This window comes from Tachysurus fulvidraco, chromosome 13, assembly GCF_022655615.1.
Source record: "Tachysurus fulvidraco isolate hzauxx_2018 chromosome 13, HZAU_PFXX_2.0, whole genome shotgun sequence".
Lineage (NCBI taxonomy): Eukaryota > Metazoa > Chordata > Actinopteri > Siluriformes > Bagridae > Tachysurus > Tachysurus fulvidraco.
Genome location: NC_062530.1, coordinates 25,492,536 through 25,511,849, shown reverse-complemented (window position 1 = coordinate 25,511,849; position 19,314 = coordinate 25,492,536). Strand labels below are relative to the sequence as shown.

The following is a 19,314-nucleotide window of genomic DNA, read 5'->3' as shown; positions in this document are numbered from 1 at the left end:
TCTCTCTCTCTCTCACACACACACACACACACACACACACACACACACACACAAAGCAAACTTGCCAAAGCAGTTAACTGAAGTGCTCGTTTAAGAATCAATAAACATCAAGAGAACAAGGTAGAAAGAAATGGCACAAAATAAACAATAATCACAACAACAATAGTATTAAAAAGCAATCAAATAGATACAGAATGAAAGTCTGTTAGTAATTAGAATAAAATAATGATAACATATTTTATTATATTATATACACATGGGACACGAGGCTTGTGGCACATGGTGACATATTTGACTGCAATTCTGCAGTATTCTCCTCTTTCCCCCAGCAGCACAGGGAGATTCAGCTCTGAAACCCAGGGATGATGTCTCCTAATGTCAGGAAGTAATGCTGGGGAATTTCTTTCTATGTAGTGCATTGGGTTAAGAACAGCAGCTGTGTCTCTACAGCTCTGAGGTCTTAGTGAGGGCCCAGTCCTCTCTACAGCATTGTGTGTGTGTGTGTGTGTGTGTGTGTGTGTGTGTGTGTGTGTGTGTGTGTGTGTGTGTGTGTGTGTGTGTGTGTGTGTGTGTGTGTGTGTGTGTGTGTGTGTGTGTGTGTGTGTGTCAGCTCTCTCCTTTACTGTCATATATATTTTACCAGTTTACTGCTGAAACGCGGAACCTTTAACGCGGGGATTGGGACACGTCAGCCGAAACTGGCGGAACTATTTGAGTGATGCACACGGTACGGAGTTGTTTCCTCGTTCAGAAAGGACTGTAACTAACACCTGGTATTTTCTCTTTCTTTTATTATTAACTGTTTGTTTTCTACCAAAGATAAAGTCGGACTCAAACCAGTTCATGTCGATATGTCTGGCTTGTTAATGTGTTGTCGCGCAGGTGTTCCGTTAGAGTTCATTATTTATTGTTTACTCTGGCATCTAGCTTATAGACTAATTACGTTTAAACCCTTATTCGGTGTGTGTTTAATAATTAATAAAGATAAATATGGGGAAGGAAAATTGGTAGAATTTCATTTCTGCCATTTATTACATTTGCCATTTAGTGCTTGGGGCTATTTAACGTTTTATGTTATTCCTTGTAATGTGATTGGTTGTTTCCAGTGATGACGTCATAGTGAGTTTTTGATATCGGTGCACATTTACATTCCTGTCATTTAATTGTGACTTACAATTTATCTCATTTATACAACTGAGCAATTGAGGGTTAAGGGCCTGGCTCAGGGGCCCAACAGTGGCAGCTTGGTGGACCTGCTTGGTAGTTTAACACCTTAACCACTAGGCTACCACATCCCCACAGCTTTTGTTCAGCACAGCGGAGTTAAAGATCCACAGGATGACGAGCGTGAAAGGATGAAGAGCTTAAGTTTGTTTAAGTAGAGATGAATATATGATATATACATATCAGTAAAGGAAGCTTTAAGTAAAATCTTTGTTACAAAAGAGTAAATATTGGACAGTACTGGACATCACATGTTAAATAAAGTCATGAATTTTTTCTGTTTGAACACACTCTGTGATCAGTAGACCGGGGATTGTAAAGTGCTTACTCATGCAGTCTATACAATGACTCTGCTTCCAGGTCCGTCTCTGAAACAGCTGCTTTGATGACCGGTGAACAAAAATGGATCTTTCTGAGTCCATAACCCACATGAATGGGCGACAGAGGAAGTCTGCAGCGATGACTGCAGACACAAATGACCGGACGGTGGAGATGGTGGACGAGGAAGAAGCGCTTGTTCAGGACTCCGACAGAGAGGACAGACATTCTAAAGCACGCAGCGGCATGCGAGGTGAACTGGGCAACGTGTGTCTGCTCCTCTTTCTCTACATCCTCCAGGGCATTCCTTTAGGACTGGCTGGGAGCATTCCTCTTATCATGCAAAGTAAAAATGTCAGCTATAAAGACCAGGCCTACTTCAGCTTCGTCTTCTGGCCTTTCAGTCTGAAGCTGTTCTGGGCTCCGCTGGTGGATTCGGTTTACGTGCAGCGCTTCGGACGCAGGAAGTCATGGCTTGTACCCACTCAGTACCTGCTCGGGCTCTTCATGCTGGGACTGTCGTTCACCGTGGATTCGCTTCTGCAGACAGGTGGAGCAAAAGGCCCAGACGTGATCGTTCTCACCGCTGTGTTCTTCATGCTGTCTTTTCTGGCAGCAACACAGGACATCGCTGTTGATGGCTGGGCTCTCACCATGCTGTCCAAAGAGAACGTGGGATACGCTTCTACATGTAACTCCGTAGGACAGACGGCCGGCTACTTCCTGGGGAATGTCCTGTTTCTGGCTCTGGAGTCGGCCGACTTCTGCAACAAGTACCTGAGGTTTGAGCCACAGGATAAAGGCATCGTCACACTGTCAGGTATGGAGACATAATTGTGATGTTTTTGTCACGATGTTTTCAAGATTTATGTAAATTAATTTATTTCAAAGCGATTGTTCAAAAAACCTTTTTCAGGTCATGAGAGTGGCAGTTAATCTGGTGCTTGTTTTAACATTTATTAATGTTTTTTATCGCTACATTACTTTTGTGTGTGTGTGTGAGAGCGTGGTCAGTGAAGGAGGTGTGGCCTCTGTGGCTCTCTCAGAAGGGGACGTGGCCTCTGGGTCACTCTGTAAAGCAACGTGGCCTCTGGGTTACCTAGCAAAGGAGGCATGGTCTCTGGGTCACTCAGCGAAGGAGGCATGGCCTCTGGGTCAGTCAGCAAAGGAGGCGTGGCCTCTGGGTTAGTCAGCAAAGGAGGCGTGGCCTCTGGGTCACTCAGCCAAGGAGGCGTGGCCTCTGGGTTAATCAGCCAAGGAGGCGTGGCCTCTGGGTTACTAAACAAGGGGGTGTGGCCTCTGGGTCAGTCAGCAAATGGGGCGTGGCCTCTGGTTCAGTCAGCAAAGGGGGCGTGGCCTCTGGGTCACTCAGTAAAGGGGCGTGGCCTCTGGCTCTCAGTTAAAGTGTATATTGCATTAAACTGGTTCTTAATCATCTCTGATTCATTTCCAGCTTTTAAAAGTATCAAATGTTTTTTTTGTTTGTTTTTTTGACTGAACCATTCATTTCATGTTTTTTCTGAATGTTTTCATGTCTAAAACCTTTTACATTTACATGCCTGTGTTTGCCTGTGTGTATCAGACTTCCTGTTTTTCTGGGGGATTGTGTTTGTGGTGTCCACCACCCTGCTGGCCATCCTGAAGTCAGAGAACAACAGACATCAGCGCTCCAGGAGGAGACCCAAAGAGGAGACGCAGGGCATAATGGAGACGTACAAGCTCCTGTTCGCCATCATCAAACTGCCTGCTGTCTTCACCTTCTGCTGCCTGCTGCTCACATCCAAGGTAGACATTTAGACTCTTAGCATAAATTGGTGAGTCAGTGGCTAAGAAATGTGTGAAGATAAGAAAACCTTACATTTCTGTTCACTGTGAGGTGCAAGAGTTTGTCCACAATGGGTTTTTATTTGAGAACTAGATTTAGACAAACATCCAAAATACAAAATCATTAACAACAAAAAAGGCAAACATTTTGCAGGTCTAATCTTACAGCGGAATATTTCATAACGTTATTAAGTCTGATAAATCAGAAGCATCAGTGACACCTAACACTGAATATCTTTAGTTCTAAACAGATGTTTCTGGGTTTAATTTTGCCCTTTGTGGGTGTACAAACTTTTGCACCTCAATGTTCACTCCTGGACGATTTGGCTGTAAATCTCTCACACACAGATGGGGTTTTCAGCAGCAGACGCAGTGACTGGGCTGAAGCTGGTGGAAGCTGGAGTGCCGAAAGCCGAGCTGGCTCTGCTGGCTGTTCCCATGGTTCCTCTGCAGATCCTGCTGCCTCTCATCATCAGTAAATACACAGCCGGGCCTCGACCTCTCGACATCTTCTATAAAGCCTTTCCTTTCAGGTGTGTGTGTGTGTGTGTGTGTGTGTGTGTGTGTGTTTCTAAAGAGAGTTATTTAGCAGTGACTCTACCAAACTGTGGTCTTGGCTCACGGTGACTTACAGTCAGTCAGTGAGCGAGCCACTGAGCGAGCCACTGAGCGAGCCACTGAGCGAGTCAGTGAGCCACTGAGCGAGTCAGTGAGCGAGTCAGTGAGCGAGTCTGTGAGCGAGTCTGTGAGCGAGTCTGTGAGCGAGTCTGTGAGCGAGTCTGTGAGCGAGTCTGTGAGTCTGTGAGTCTGTGAGCGAGTCTGTGAGTCTGTGAGCGAGTCTGTGAGTCTGTGAGCGAGTCTGTGAGTCAGTGAGCGAGTCTGTGAGTCAGTGAGCGAGTCTGTGAGTCAGTGAGCGAGTCTGTGAGTCAGTGAGCGAGACTGTGAGCGAGTCAGTGAGTCAACGGAGTGAGTCAGTGAGTCAATGGAGCGAGTCAGTGAGGCTGAGATTCAATGAGTGAGGCAGTAAGGGGGTCAATGAGCGAGACGGTGAGTCAGTGAAGTCAGTGTAGTGCAAGCAATACATTAAAAGAGCACATTAATATAAATGTGTGAGAGAACTGTTACTTCCGACCAATCAGAATCCAGAACAGAGAGTCATTTTATACTCTAACTTTTAATTGTTATTAACCTATTCACTGTAATCGTGTGTGTGTGTGTGTGTGTGTGTGTGTGTGTGTGTGTGTGTGTGTGTGTGTGTGTGTGTGTGTGTGTGTCTGTGCTGGCTGCAGGTTGCTGATTGGTCTGGAGTATGCCCTCCTCGTGTGGTGGACCCCTAGCGTAAAGCAAGAGGGTGGATTTCCTGTGTATTACTACGCTGTCGTGCTGCTGAGCTACGCTGTACATCAGGTTATTACACAAACACTTCTCAAAGCTGTTATTTGTAGATTCTCTACTGCCTGTCAATCAACATCTGCTGACCAATCAGATTCAAGAATCCAGTAGCTTTGAATATCATTGAAGTGTATGTTTTTTTTCCACTAGGTGGCACTGTACAGCATGTTTGTGGCCTGTATGGCGTTTCATGCTAAAGTGAGTGACCCGCTGATTGGAGGCACCTACATGACCCTGCTGAACACACTGACCAACCTGGGGGGCAACTGGCCGTCCACATTGGCCCTGTGGCTGGTTGATCCGCTCACGTCCAAACAGTGCGAGGGGGCGGAGGGACAGACGTGTGGCTCTGCTGAAGACGCCGCGGTCAGTCGTCCGTTTCCTTGCACAACACTTCACACACCGAAACAGATGATAAGTTCAGATGATGGACAGATGAGTTGTTCTGTCAGACTTTGGGAAGAATTACTGAGAATCACTTCATGGTTTTTAAGCAAAAGTGCACCATAACGTAACACATTAATTAATTTATTTATTTATGAACACTGTGTGTAATTTAATAATGTAAGTTTCCCTTTATTTGGTGTTTCTTGCTATTGTACCATGTTCGAATTAATTGGAGTGAAGAAGAAAAAATATTAAAGAAAACCCTAAATACTTTATTATTATTATTATTATTATTATTATTATTACACCAAAAATGCATCCTTGAAATGCTATAAATAAAAGAAAAAAAGAAGGGGAAAAAAGAATTAATTATTAATAATTAAATAAATAATTATTAATAATTAATTAATAGAGGAAATTAATTAGAAGAAATTTGGTAAAGCTGAGAATTGTAACTTAAAAAATAAATATTAAAACTGAAATATTTAATACATGTACAATAAAACAACAAAAGAAATGAAATAAGGTTAAATACCCATCTCTAACATCATACGACAGATCTATTTTTTTTTCTCTCTGTTTCGGAGCTTTGTTAAAACAATGCCGTACACAAAGCCGCTCTCTGACTCACTCTTCTTTCTCCTCTTTAGCTGTGTGTTAAAGAAGGCGGCGTGTGTGTGACGGCTCTGGACGGTTACTACGTGGAGTCGTTCGTGTGCGTGCTGATCGGACTGACATGGTGGATTCTCTTCGGCAAGAAAATGAAGCGGTTACAGGATGAGAGTCCACAAGCTTGGCAGTGCAGGATAAACAAATAACACGCATCTCCACGGACTCCACAACGACACGGACCAATAGCAGAGCAGTTAGAGGATCTCATTTGCATAATACAGACTGCTGAATTTTAGTCTTTAAAGGTTTTTTTTTTTTTTTTTAAATGCAGTTCTCCAAGTGAGGATCTTTATTCTTTATTCTGAAGAGAAAAATGAACCGTGTGGATTCAGTCAGTACAATTTTCTGTACTCGGACCTCCACCGATACGCTCGCTCTGTTCCTCTGCATAAATCACGTGATCAATAGAGCACAAGGTTCCTCTTCCAGCTCCTGAATCACCATCAGGCTGCGCTTCTCAATTCACTGCAAATCTTCTGTGCCTTTTGGTTTTCATTTGTTGATATTGAGTGGGAAAAAAAACCCTCATCCAGAAAACGTTGACCTTTATGTAGAACGATCGTAACTACGTTTAATTTTGTCGCCCTGCATTTGAAATAGAAATGGTTGATCTGAAGGCAGTATTTTTCCTGAACACAAGCAGTAAAACATTTCATACACAAAACAATCGTTTTTGTTTAATAGCAGGACTGTAATCATTCCTCACATCTGGAACCAACACCGTTTTATTTCTGTAGGTTTTTAGTCACTGTGGAATTAATAGTAATAATAATAATAATAATAATAATAATAATACTATTGTTATTAATAGTAATAATAATAAAAAAAATATTTTTGAATGTAAGATATTTAGTTTCACATGTTTTATTCTCAATTGGTTGTAATATATATATAATTATTATTATTATTATTATTACATATGCATATGATTTTTTTTATTTTATTCTATTTTACAGTAAGCACTTGACTAGTCGTGAACACGGGAAAAGAAACATTGCTGCTTCTTAAAGGAATTTCCTTTAAATAAAACTGTACTAAAGATGCTGCCTCTATAAACCTGAACTTTAAAAGTCTTTTATTGTCCAAATCAAATAAAAAAAACAATCAATTTATCATGAAGCAAATGGCCATGAAAACTCTCCTTGATCTGCTCCTTGTTTTTTCCAGTTATTTCTGATGCGTATGTTCAGGGTCATTCGATTGCATCTGCCTGTACGTGATATGTTTGCGTCTCCAGCACTTGGAAGAACCGACACGGTGTAGAACGGACACGGTGTAGAACCGACACGGTGTAGAACCGAAACACTAAATAATCGACATGACTCAGAATACTTCATCTTAATTTTGAAAGGTTTGCCGTGTGGGAGCTGGTGTTGTGTTCAGTTTAATGTGTAACTGATTAAAGCTGTAAAACAATGGAGAGAGAGAGAGTGTGTGAGCGAGTGAGTGTGTGTGTGTGGGTGTGTGTGAGAGAAAGAGAGCGTGTGTGTGTGTGTGAGTGAGTGAGTGAGTGAGAGAGAGAGACAGAGAGACAGAAAGTGTGTGAGAGAGAGAGATGTGCGAGAGTGTTGCAGCTCTATTCCCAAAGTGTCTAAATGTCTACAAATGCATATCTTATGTGTCATTAAAAGAACTTTATGCAGTGTAAAGCTTTGTATTTCTTGTATATAACTATAAAAGTTATTTAATGTTACACCACATAGGTCACTAACAGGCGGTCCGGGTCCGGACACAGAAGCTGTCCAGTCTGGACTCGGACCTACAGCCAAAACAAAAGGTTATGATTTAAAACTTGAAGCACTTTTATTTTTATATGGCGCAGCTTTTGCAGTCTTTATGGTAAATGTAATGGAAACGCAGACCAATCAAGTCTGTGTGCATTCCTGAAGTAAACACTGCGACTCAACAGCGTAAGACAGATGAGAGAATTAGAGTAAAGTTACACATGAAAGAAAGATAGCGATGTAGAAAACAAAGGGAGAGAAACAGACGAGTGAGACGAAGAAAGGGAGAAAAACAGACGAGTTTCTGTTCACACTTCACCAGTGTGTCTCATATTATGAGGCAATGTGAAACGCCATTATGGGACAAAACATAAAGGTTTTGAACAAACATATCCACTCAAATCTGAAGACAGCGTCCATGAGACAGCTTTCCCAGGTCTGAGCAAGGTAGCCCTATACATCCTGACCATGTTTGGCTCTACATACAACTGCGAGGCAGCTTTCTCTACAATGAACATAATCAAAACTAAATATGGTTCCAGGGTCACTAATGAGCACCTCCACATGTGTATGAGAACGGCCCTGACTCCATTCAAGCCTAGGTTTATCCCTAACCCAAGCCCAGGTCTAACCCTAACCCTAACCCAAGCCCAGGTCTAACCCTAACCCAAGCCCAGGTTTATCCCTAAACCTAACCCAAGCCCACGTTTAACCCTAACCCTAACCCAAGCTAGAGCTCAGTTCTCTCACTGAGATATAAAAGAGAAAGTTAAGCACTTTATTTAAACATACACAATTTTTACATTTTATTTAACCCTAACCCTAATCCTAGTTTCTCTTATTTTGAAATGTAGCCTTACTTTTATTTATTTAATGAGAATGTTATACATATCTACAATCAAACATATGTTCAGTTCTATGTTACGTGACAATAAATATTGTCAAATAGTATTTGAATTGTACTGAATTTATTTGATTTGACAGTCAGGTATTGATTGGTTGCAGATTTTGATACAACTACTAGGCTACTTAAATATATATCACACTAACTAGTGAGACATTATGATCTTCCGAACCTTTGCTTCAAGAAATTTTCTCTTACTGGACCTTTAAATTTTAGTTGAATATCTCTCTTGTGTAGTATAGTGTTATTCATGTCTGTATTGTATAGTATAGTGTTATTTATGTCTGTATTGTATAGTATAGTGTTATTTATGTCTGTATTGTATAGTATAGTGTTATTCATGTCTGTATTGTCTTGTAGTGTTATTTATGTCTGTATTGTATAGTATAGTGTTATTTATGTCTGTATTGTCTTGTATAGTATAGTGTTAATGTCTGTATTGTATAGTATAGTGTTATTCATGTCTGTATTGTCTTATAGTATTATTTATGTCTGTATTGTATAGTATAGTGTTTTTTATGTCTGTATTGTTTGTATAGTATAGTGTTATTTATGTCTGTATTGTTTGTATAGTATAGTATTATTTATGTCTGTATTGTCTTGTATAGTATAGTATTATTTATGTCTGTATTGTATAGTATAGTATTATTTATGTCTGTATTGTCTGTATAGTATAGTGTTATTTATGTCTGTATTGTCTGTATAGTGTTATTTATGTCTGTATTGTATAGTATAGTGTTATTTATGTCTGTATTGTATAGTATAGTATTATTTATGTCTGTATTGTCTTGTATAGTGTTATTTATGTCTGTATTGTATAGTATAGTGTTATTTATGTCTGTATTGTATAGTATAGTGTTATTTATGTCTGTATTGTCTTGTATAGTGTTATTTATGTCTGTATTGTATAGTATAGTGTTATTTATGTCTGTATTGTCTTGTATAGTATAGTGTTAATGTCTGTATTGTATAGTATAGTGTTATTCATGTCTGTATTGTCTTATAGTATTATTTATGTCTGTATTGTATAGTATAGTGTTTTTTATGTCTGTATTGTTTGTATAGTATAGTGTTATTTATGTCTGTCTTGTGTTGTATAGTATAGTGTTATTTATGTCTGTATTGTTTGTATAGTATAGTATTATTTATGTCTGTATTGTCTGTATAGTATAGTATTATTTATGTCTGTATTGTCTGTATAGTATAGTGTTATTTATGTCTGTATTGTCTGTATAGTGTTATTTATGTCTGTATTGTATAGTATAGTGTTATTTATGTCTGTATTGTATAGTATAGTATTATTTATGTCTGTATTGTCTTGTATAGTGTTATTTATGTCTGTATTGTATAGTACAGTGTTATTTATGTCTGTATTGTATAGTACAGTGTTATTTATGTCTGTACTTTTGAGAGTCACAAACAGCTGGAACCAAATTCCTTGTGTGTGTCAACACACTTGGCCAATAAACTTTTGATTCTGATTCTGATTTACACACAAACATTTACATCACCTGCCATGTGACGATAAACTAAAACGCGCTTCATAATTTTGTCCCGATTCATTTTCCGTACCTGAGGGGCGTGGCTTCTGCGGTTGTAAACAACATGGATGACTCGTGTAGTAAACAAACAGAGAAGGATAAGAAACAATCTGTAAACATTATATCTGAGGCGTCAAAGTTTGCTGATGAACACCTTACTCTTATCCGGGTAAGAATTCTGTACGTATACACAATACAGCGTGACGTCATCGTTTGTTTTGTATGTTGCTGAAACTGAACAGTGAAATAATAATAATAATAATAATAATAATAATAATAATAATAATAATAATAATGTTTTTCTTCTACAGAGCATCAGCACATGTCTCGGTGTAGTCGGTGTGATTGTAATAGCAAGGAGCATCAGGCTGGTAAATAGTTTCATTCAGCTCTCAAATGCAATCAATGGTTTTTAATGTATTTACTGAAACAGCCTGGAAGTACAGAATTCTAGCGACACCTGCTGGTCAAATACCGTAAATACACAAAAAAATCTCTAAACACTTTTGTCTGTGCTTTAAAGGTGAGGTGCACGATGTTTAAAAGCCAATGTTGACATTTGAAATCACTAAAACAATCACTACCCAGACCCAAATGGGTGTCACCCCTGTTTTGATAGCTCCGCCCCACACATACATACGCAACCCAGGAAACTATTATGGCGGAACCTGTTGGTGCAGCTGGTCCGGGGGATATTTTTATCAATAAATGAACTCAATGAGTAATACTATGGTAATACAAATGTGTTTTTGTAGTACTGTGTGTTTTACCGTGAAAGGTTTATCTCCGTTTCATGTGGAAGACGTTCAGTTCTCTCCAGCGCTGGAAAGCTGATCCTATATTAACACGTCCTACTTCTTGTCCTTATCGTAAGCCTTTCTTCACTTTCTTTCTTTGTTTTTATCTCCACGTCAATGTTAAAACCGCTTTCTGCTAATGTCACACATGCGCACTGAACACTCTCTCCGCACATATCGACAAGACACGCCCCTTTCTGCTCATTGGCTACACGTTTGTTTTGTTTGTCGTCCCGGCTCAGTTTTCTGAAGCATTTCTCAAACAACGTGCACCACACCTTTAAAGATTTTAATTAGTTTCTTAAATTAAAATTAATCAGTGATTATTCTGTATTGTATTATTATTATTATTATTATTTAAATTCTGATATGTGCCTTGAAGCTTTTAATACTTTTTTGTTTGTCGTTTTTTTGATTTGAATTAAAAAATATCAAGTGATATTTCAAAAATATATCGACAAAAAAAGCGTACAGTAAAGAGAATGATTGATTTTATCATTACTGATAAAAACTGATCTTACTGTTATTTAACTAGTTATTGTACAGGACGTCTGAAAAATCAGAAACAAATGAGATTAAAGCTTAATACTTCATTTGCTTATCTCTTGATTTTGTATTTATTATGTACAAGGGGGGGGGGGGGCGCGCAACGGTGGCTTAGTGGTTACTCCAGGGTTGGGGGTTCGATTCCCGCCTCCGCCTTGTGTGTGTGGAGTTTGCATGTTCTCCCCGTGCCTCGGGGGTTTCCTCCGGGTACTCCGGTTTCCTCCCCCGGTCCAAAGACATGCATGGTAGGTTGATTGGCATCTCTGGAAAATTGTCTGTAGTGTGTGTGTGTGTGTGTGTGTGTGAGTGAATGAGAGTGTGTGTGTGCCCTGTGATGGGTTGGCACTCCGTCCAGGGTGTATCCTGCCTCGATGCCCGATGACGCCTGAGAGAGGCACAGGCTCCCCGTGACCCGAGTAGTTCGGATAAGTGGTAGAAAATGAATAAATGAATGAATGAATTAATTAATTAATGTACAACCTGTGCTTTACATGTTCACCCTTTATACATTTTCTCAGTCACTGTTTTTGTAGATTAAGGTCAACATGTTCCCACCGGGTGGTGACGTTTTGTACTTCCTGTAGATGTGTTAATAGTTAAGCTGAAGTCCACAGTGTCAACACTTTTACATGTTAAATGAACAATGTGGTGGTAAAAAGACCACTGAAGAAGCTTTAAATGTTAATGAATTTGAAAGACGTGGAACGTGAGTGATCGATTGTTATCATAAAATGTTACTTTAAGTGTATGATGCTAGAAATGAATGGCGTGTTCGTGGTCATGTGTAGACATTTCTTTTTTTTTCTTTTTTGCTCCTCAGATGACCAAATTCTGCTCTCCGTCTGAAATCCCGTCTCGCTTCATTGAGAAAAACGTCAGCCTTAGAGGAAAAGTCAGAAGTGTAACAGAAAGAGGGCTAGAAGTGGAACACGTCCCGATACACGTTCCTTTATTGTCTCCATTGCTGTCTAAACGTAAGGACACAGACCCCCTCTTCCTCCTCCTCTTCCTCATCCACCTCCTCCAACACCATCTATCACAAATCCAGGTCACTAAAGCCACCCCTAAAGACCCAATTAAAACTGCATGACTGGGGCAGAAATTCCACTTCCCAGCTGTCCGGATGACTTCCGTCTTCATCTGGACATCTGGCGCAATCAGAAATTAATCCATGCTCCAAATCCTAACAGTCTTTGTGTGTCTGGTTTAAGAATATTTAAAAATTCTCTAATCATCCCTCGGTATCCTAAATACTAGAAATCATGTCTAACTCACATTATTATCATTCTGTAAGAATTTTTAATTTATAGATTTTTTTTAAATTTATGGTTGTGAGAAATTTATATAAAATAAATAAATAAATCAAGAAAATAAACATAGATAGACACAGATTTATAACCTTCAATCTGATCTCAGGAGGCTGTTTTTTTGTTCATTTAGGTGACGAGTCGTTTGAATACGAGTCATTACATTACTCTCACATCTGAGCAGGTTTTCTATTTTCTTTTTCTTTCCTGAGATATTGGCAGAAATGTCTTTACAGTAATGGATTTTGGATTTATTTCAAGACTTGTTTGACTACGGCTCTTCGATTCATTTATTTGAGTCGGTCCTTCGATTCAACTCTTTGAGTCGGCTCTTTGATTCGGCTCTTTTATCTGAACTATGATTTATGAGTGTCAGTATAATGCAATGCGTTAGTCTTGGCCTTCTTTAGTCAGCTCTGTTGGCTATTTGACTCGGCTTTTTCTAACCCAGGGGAGTCAAACTCAAATTCACAGTGGGCCAAAATATAAAACTGAGATAAAGTCACGGGCCAAACTGAATATTTATTGAAAAATGAACTGCAACTGATGTAATGTTCAACCTTTTTTATATGGAAACAAACTTTAGTTTTGCTTAAACACAGGATTTGGGTAAACCAGAGCTTGATATTACAAACACATAAGCAATTAAATTAGAAATAAAAGACACATTGGTGGTGTTCATGTCACAAACTTTGACCATACACTTTTTGACAAACTCTCCCTCATTAAAGGGCAGATTTTGCCGTCTCTGCCGCCACAGCTACAGCAGCTTCACTTTTTATTTTGTCTGATGGGAAACCAGACTTTTTTTTCAACTCCTCCGCCTTCTGGAGCTTCTGCTTTACGTCCAGGTCCTTATACTTCTCATAATGTTTCGTGTCATAGTGTCTTCTTATGTTATATTCTTTTGTTACAGTCACGTTAGCTCCGTTAGCACACAAGACAAACTGGTTGTTAACGACTGTCGACAGAGAATGAGGGGCGCTTGCTGTTCGTGACTACAGTACACGTCAATACGGTGGCAAGGCATTCTGGGATTTGTAGTATTAGCGGAGCATGTGGCTAGTCAGCTGTAATGCACATCTGATATGATCTCGTGGGCCAATTATAATTACACCTGAGTTTGACACCCCTGTACTAACTGGTCTCTGAGACTGTTTTTGTTTAGTCGGCTCTTTGAGTTGACTCTTTAAGCGAACGTTAAGCGCTGACTTACATAATAAGCTGTCTTCTTTCTTTCTTTCTTTCTTTCTTTCTTTCTTTCTTTCTTTCTTTCTTTCTTTCTTTCTTTCTCTTTCCATTTTTCTTTCTTTCCATTTCTTTCTTTCTTTCTTTCTTTCTTTCCATTTTTCTCTCTCAATTTTTCTTTCTTTCTTTCTTTCTTTCTTTCTTTCTTTCTTTCTTTCTTTCTTTCTTTCTTTCTTTCTTTCTTTCTTTCAATTTAGACAAAGTCTATATTTGCTTGACTTTCACTGTTAATCAGCCCACCGATTCATCATTTTGAATCCTTTCCTCCCTGACGAGTCAGTCTTTGCTAGCAGCACTGATTACTAGCCGTATAGCGGCGTGATCGTGTTGATTCAGTGTACAAAATGCTGTCAGCCATATTTGTGCAAGCGCAGATGCATGTTGAAATAAATAACCTGCTGATTTTTGTCTAAGAAGAAATACATCTATATAACTAAAAGGATCGTAAATGCGTCGTCTCCCTGAACCTCGTCTAAGGGGTTTTGAGCGGTCGCGTTTGCACGTTTGTAAGATTTCGTGTGTAATGAAATCTCTCAGTAACACCATTAGTGCAGGAAGACTGTGAGTAATTAGATTACAGAACGGAGAACGGAGGTTTCCTGACAGCCATAATGATTCACTTAGCGCTGTGTAAAGCAGCTATTTTTTATATTATTCCCAGCTGAGGTGAAGATTCAAATATTGTAGCTTTGTTTCTTGTGTATTTATTTCTTATTGATCATCAGGTGCTTGTTTTCTTCCTAGAAATAAAATGCCCCTTTTCCACCAAAAAGAACCGGGTGCTGGTTCAGAGCTAGTGCTGGTGCTGGTTCAGTGTTGGTTCCACTGGGGAACCTTCTAAGAACCGGTTTGCCTTTCCGTCGGTTAGAGAGCATCACAGAGCCGAGTGTGACGTCACTGTATACGTGTCACGTTACACAGCAACGTTAGCGCAGCAGCGACAAACACAAACACAACAACAATAGCGGATGTCGCTTTACTGTTAATGCTCATGGCTTTGTGAACCTACATTAACATCCAAACGCGGCGAAAGTACATAACGTTATTTTATTATTAGCACAGAAAAAGTTAGCCTTAGCATGTAGCTACCTACTATCATGTGTGCTGATAATGTATCATATTGCGGTAAAGTAAAAGTGCATTAAACATTAATATACTTAAGGTACATTATCAAATGCTCTAACAGTAGCCCCGCCCCCAGGTACTAACAGTAACCCCGCCCACAGCCCCTAACGCGAGCGGTTCTTAAGTCTAGACCAGCAACGTTTTGGTGCTACAAAAGAACCACCTTTCCTGGTTCAGAGCCGGTGCTTTGGCTGTGGAAAAAGAAATAACTAGTTCTACATTAGGCTTCGAACCTGCACTCAAACTGCCTCAGTGGGAAAGGGGCAAAAGTGTCCTGATTTGTTTAGAAACATCTCTGTTTGTCAGTGTCTGTTTGTCTTTAGTGGCACTTTTTACGATGAGTGTAACGTTATCTACCTTTAGAAGATGGACAGTGTTAAACTCGCTTGACTTTTCCCATCGTAAAAGCCTCTTTGAAGTTCACTCTCACTGAAACAGGTACGTCCTGTCGCCCTGTCCGGCAGGTCAGGTCGCGACCCCGCTTCGTGTGTGTTTGGCCGGAGTGGATTTGACCCCCGAGGGCCACGACTGGCTCACCGAGACACTGAAGACAGACGAGACAGTGTGGTTACGACTCATCAGCCGACAAGACGAGAGCCTCCACTGCCTGGTGTCACTCAGTGGGGTACGTGTGAGAGTAAACACACATCACTGCCTCACGACCTCGTACCACCAAACCAGATGCTCATAAACACACGAGAACCTTTTCTGCTCGTCAACGAGTCATTTATCAGACACTCTTCAGTAAATATGAATATAGCGAACGATAAAGTGTTAATACTAAAAAAATGCCTAAATAACAAAAACATGACGACTAAACGGTGAAACAGCACCTACTGTAGGCCACTGTGGCGCTTTGGCTGCCAGAGACACACTAATGCTTTCACACTTTACAGGGTGCCATTACTTTTGTTTTCGTTGAATGGATGTGCTTTAGAATGGATTTTAGTTATTAATATCAAAGGTGTGTAAATCTTTCTTTTCTTTCTTTCTTTCTTTCCATTTTTCTTTTTCTCTCTTTCAATCTTTCTTTCCATTTTTCTTTCTTTCTTTCTTTCTTTCTTTCTTTCTTTCTTTCTTTCTTTCTTTCTTTCTTTCTTTCTTTCCATTTTTCTTTCTTTCTTTCTTTCTTTCTTTCTTTCTTTCTTTCTTTCTTTCTTTCTTTCTTTCTTTCTTTCTTTCTTTCCATTTTTCTTTCTTTCCATTTTTCTCTCTTTCAATCTTTCTTTCCATTTTTCTTTCTTTCTTTCTTTCTTTCTTTCTTTCTTTCTTTCCATTTTTCTTTCTTTCTTTCTTTCTTTCTTTCTTTCTTTCTTTCTTTCTTTCTTTCTTTCTTTCTTTCTTTCTTTCTTGATTTTTGTTGCCAAACTTAAGTAAGTTAAGTAATTAGAGTTTAATGTGATTTATAAATCATAACAAATAAGAGAATCTGACTATAATAATATAGATGACATGTGATGCATCCACAGCGTCTTCTGTTTAACCTGTGTGTAAACGAGGAGATCCTGCGCCTGGGGCTGGGCAGGACGGCGCCTCTCCACGGCCTCGACCCTCGCTCTCGTCTTTACTGGAGAATTCACACACGGCTGCTAAAGTGTGAGCTCAGGGCCGAGAGGAAGGGCCAGGGCCTCTGGAAACAGGAGAGTCTGAGAGAAAAGCTCACACAAGTTATCAGAAATAACTCCATCATCGCAGCCGTGTGGAGAATCGTACAGTGGGTGTCGAGGACGAAGGACCGGTGAAGACGTGACTGTCACGGACTGCTGACATACTCAGATTCACCCATTTAACAACTAAAGACAAATCTAATTTCTCTGTTCATTAAAGTGTGTCTGGATTGTGTATCTCTCTCTCTCTCTCTCTCTCTCTCTCTCTCTCTGTTATTCTCACGTGAGCTTTCTTAAGGACCTGATCCCAGCTTCACTGCTGAACCCGCCTTCCACTCGTGTCTCGGGATAATCCCGAGATCCTGTAAGCTTCTCCTCTCTTTCCACTTCATCTACTCATACCCTCTGTCACACCCCCTCATATCCCACAATCCCCCTGGATTGTAAGTAGGTGGAGGAGGAGTATATTGTCACAGTGATAAAGCAGTATGACTCTGCTGGTGAACCCACACATAGACAATAAGGATGGGGTGATGGGGGTTGCCGTCGTCATAGAAACACCAAATCCAGAAGACAAAGTGCACTAGGGTCCTAGGGGCCCTGGACCACAAGAAGGGGGATAAGTGAAAGAGAGCGGGGAGAAGAATGAACGGGGGAAACAGGGAAATATTCTGGTGTTCCAGAAGATCCTTTTTATTTAAATTAATTACAGGATGGAAAGTAACGTAGTCGTCTAATATAACGGTGTATCACAGCGACTTTATATTTTACTCTCTGAATCAATGTGATGCGATTTGTCGAGACTAATTAAAAAAGAGAGAGAGAGTCGCCATAAACGGTCGTTCCTTCATCAAACTTTTATATTTCTCATATTTTTTCTCAGTTTAATAAACAATAGATAAATAAAAGCTTGTCATGTTAGTGAGAAACCACAAAACATGAACTTCTCCGTCCTGAAGACTTTCCTCCTTCTGGAAAAGTGATTATGTGATTCGATTTGGTTTCAATATTTTTTTCCTGTTAAATTACAAAAAATTATATATATTTTTTGTATATAAAAATATAAATTAAACAAATGAAAGATGGGGCAAAGAAAAAAAGGAAAATAAAAGAACAAATACAGTCAATTGGGTTTATACATTTATAAAATATTCAGATCTTTGTAGTGCATATAAATATATATATTGTTTTATGAGGATAACACACAACAACCCGGTGTACATATTTTTATTTCTATGTTTGATTTGGAGTTACTGATAGTTTTCCTACTTTAGGCAAATACTGGTAACAAAAGCCGAACAGGAAGAGAATCAGCTGATGTTAGTGGGGATGCAGGAGCGCTCGCTGACATCCTGCTGTGGAGACACTACTATATGTCAAAGACCTGAGTCTCAAACAGACATGTATACAGTTTATATACAGCTATGGACTCTGCAAGACCCGGAATATACTAAAAACTTTGGGTTTTACCCACAAAAAACATGCTTGTGACTCTAAATTGGAATTAGGTGTGATTTATTATTTATTATTTAGTTATTTATTCATTGTATACGCTTTCATATATACCACCTGCTGTAAATATGCTAGATATTTATCTGCACTTTTACACGACTGCTACATTTTGCACTTCTGGTAGATGCCAAACTGCATCTCGTTTGCATCTATCTATTTTTTTTGGTGTGTGTGTGTCTGGGATAGATCCACTGCACCCCAGACAAGGAGATAAAGTGCTTATGAAGATTATTACATCTCTGCTTGAATTCCTTTTCTTTTCTTCGACTTCATTAACAATGTTATTAATCATTAACTGATTATAATAAGGACAAGATCAGAATCAGACAGATCCAGGATCTGTAATTTATCCTTAAAGGGAAGGAAAGGGAGGAAAGCAGTGTGTGTGTGTGTGTGTGTGTGTGTGTGTGTGTGTGTGTGTGTGTGTGTGTGTGTGTGTGTGTGTGTGTGTGTGTGTGTGTGTGTGTGTGTGTGTGTGTGTGTGTGTTCCTGGGATAGAAACACTGCACTCCGGACAAGGAGATAAAATGCTTACTGAAGATTGTTCGTTTCTTCGACTTCATTAACAATGCTATTAAAATCTGATTATAATAAGGACAAGATCAGAATCAGACAGATACAGGATCAGTAATCTTAAAAGGTAAGAAAAGGGAGGAAAGAAGTGTGTGAGAATGTGTGTGTGTGTGTGTGTGTGAGAGAGAGAGATAAAGAATGTTTGTGTGTGTGTGTGAGAGAGAGAGTGTGAGTGAGTGTGTGTGTGAGAGAGAGTGTGAGTGCTAGTGAGTGTGTTTGTGAGAGTGTGTGTTAGTGTGTGTGTGTGTGTGTGTGTGTGTGTGTGTGTGTGTGTGTGTGTGTTTGAGAGAGAGTTTGTCTTTGTTATGTAAATGTGATCACTGACTCAGACAGTCTCCCTCGCCTCTGATTGGCTGAGCAGGTTTGAACTGTAAGGCGTAGGAGATCACAGTGTGATTGCATCCCAGACTTTGAACCGAGCCGGTTGGAGGGAAACTGTGTCATGGAGTGTCAATAAAACTGAATTCAGTCCTGGGATGTTGGACTGGCCTACTGTACGTTGTCCTGATCTGTTTTCCTGTTTAAATATCCTCAAAATAAACGAATTTTATAAAAGACATGAAGAAACAGATAAGTGCAAAAGTTTACACATCACATGGATCTAATGAACAAT

At 39.6% G+C, this 19,314-nt stretch overlaps 2 protein-coding genes across 4 annotated transcripts; both read left to right on the top strand.

Annotated features, from left to right (window-relative positions):
- The first annotated feature begins 612 nt into the window (after window positions 1–612).
- Window positions 613–6,233, top strand: slc33a1 (solute carrier family 33 member 1). 3 transcript variants are annotated; one of them, XM_027162012.2, is made up of 7 exons: window positions 613–727; window positions 1,585–2,362; window positions 3,125–3,327; window positions 3,715–3,899; window positions 4,656–4,773; window positions 4,909–5,124; window positions 5,796–6,233. In XM_027162012.2, exons 2-7 carry the CDS (start codon window positions 1,627–1,629, stop codon window positions 5,961–5,963), a joined length of 1,626 nt encoding a protein of 541 aa, XP_027017813.2. In that variant the 5' UTR covers window positions 613–727; window positions 1,585–1,626; the 3' UTR covers window positions 5,964–6,233. The 3 variants fall into 3 exon arrangements, with proteins under 3 accessions (XP_027017813.2, XP_047678563.1, XP_047678564.1); XM_047822607.1 differs by having other exon boundaries at window positions 620–773; XM_047822608.1 differs by lacking the exon at window positions 613–727 and adding an exon at window positions 1,357–1,378.
- A 3,761-nt stretch (window positions 6,234–9,994) lies between these two features.
- On the top strand, window positions 9,995–16,851 carry c18h3orf33 (c18h3orf33 homolog (H. sapiens)). Its single transcript, XM_027161295.2, has 5 exons — window positions 9,995–10,155; window positions 10,298–10,357; window positions 12,150–12,303; window positions 15,474–15,634; window positions 16,479–16,851. Exons 1-5 carry the CDS (start codon window positions 10,051–10,053, stop codon window positions 16,749–16,751), a joined length of 753 nt encoding a protein of 250 aa, XP_027017096.1. The 5' UTR covers window positions 9,995–10,050; the 3' UTR covers window positions 16,752–16,851.
- Window positions 16,852–19,314: the final 2,463 nt, after the last annotated feature.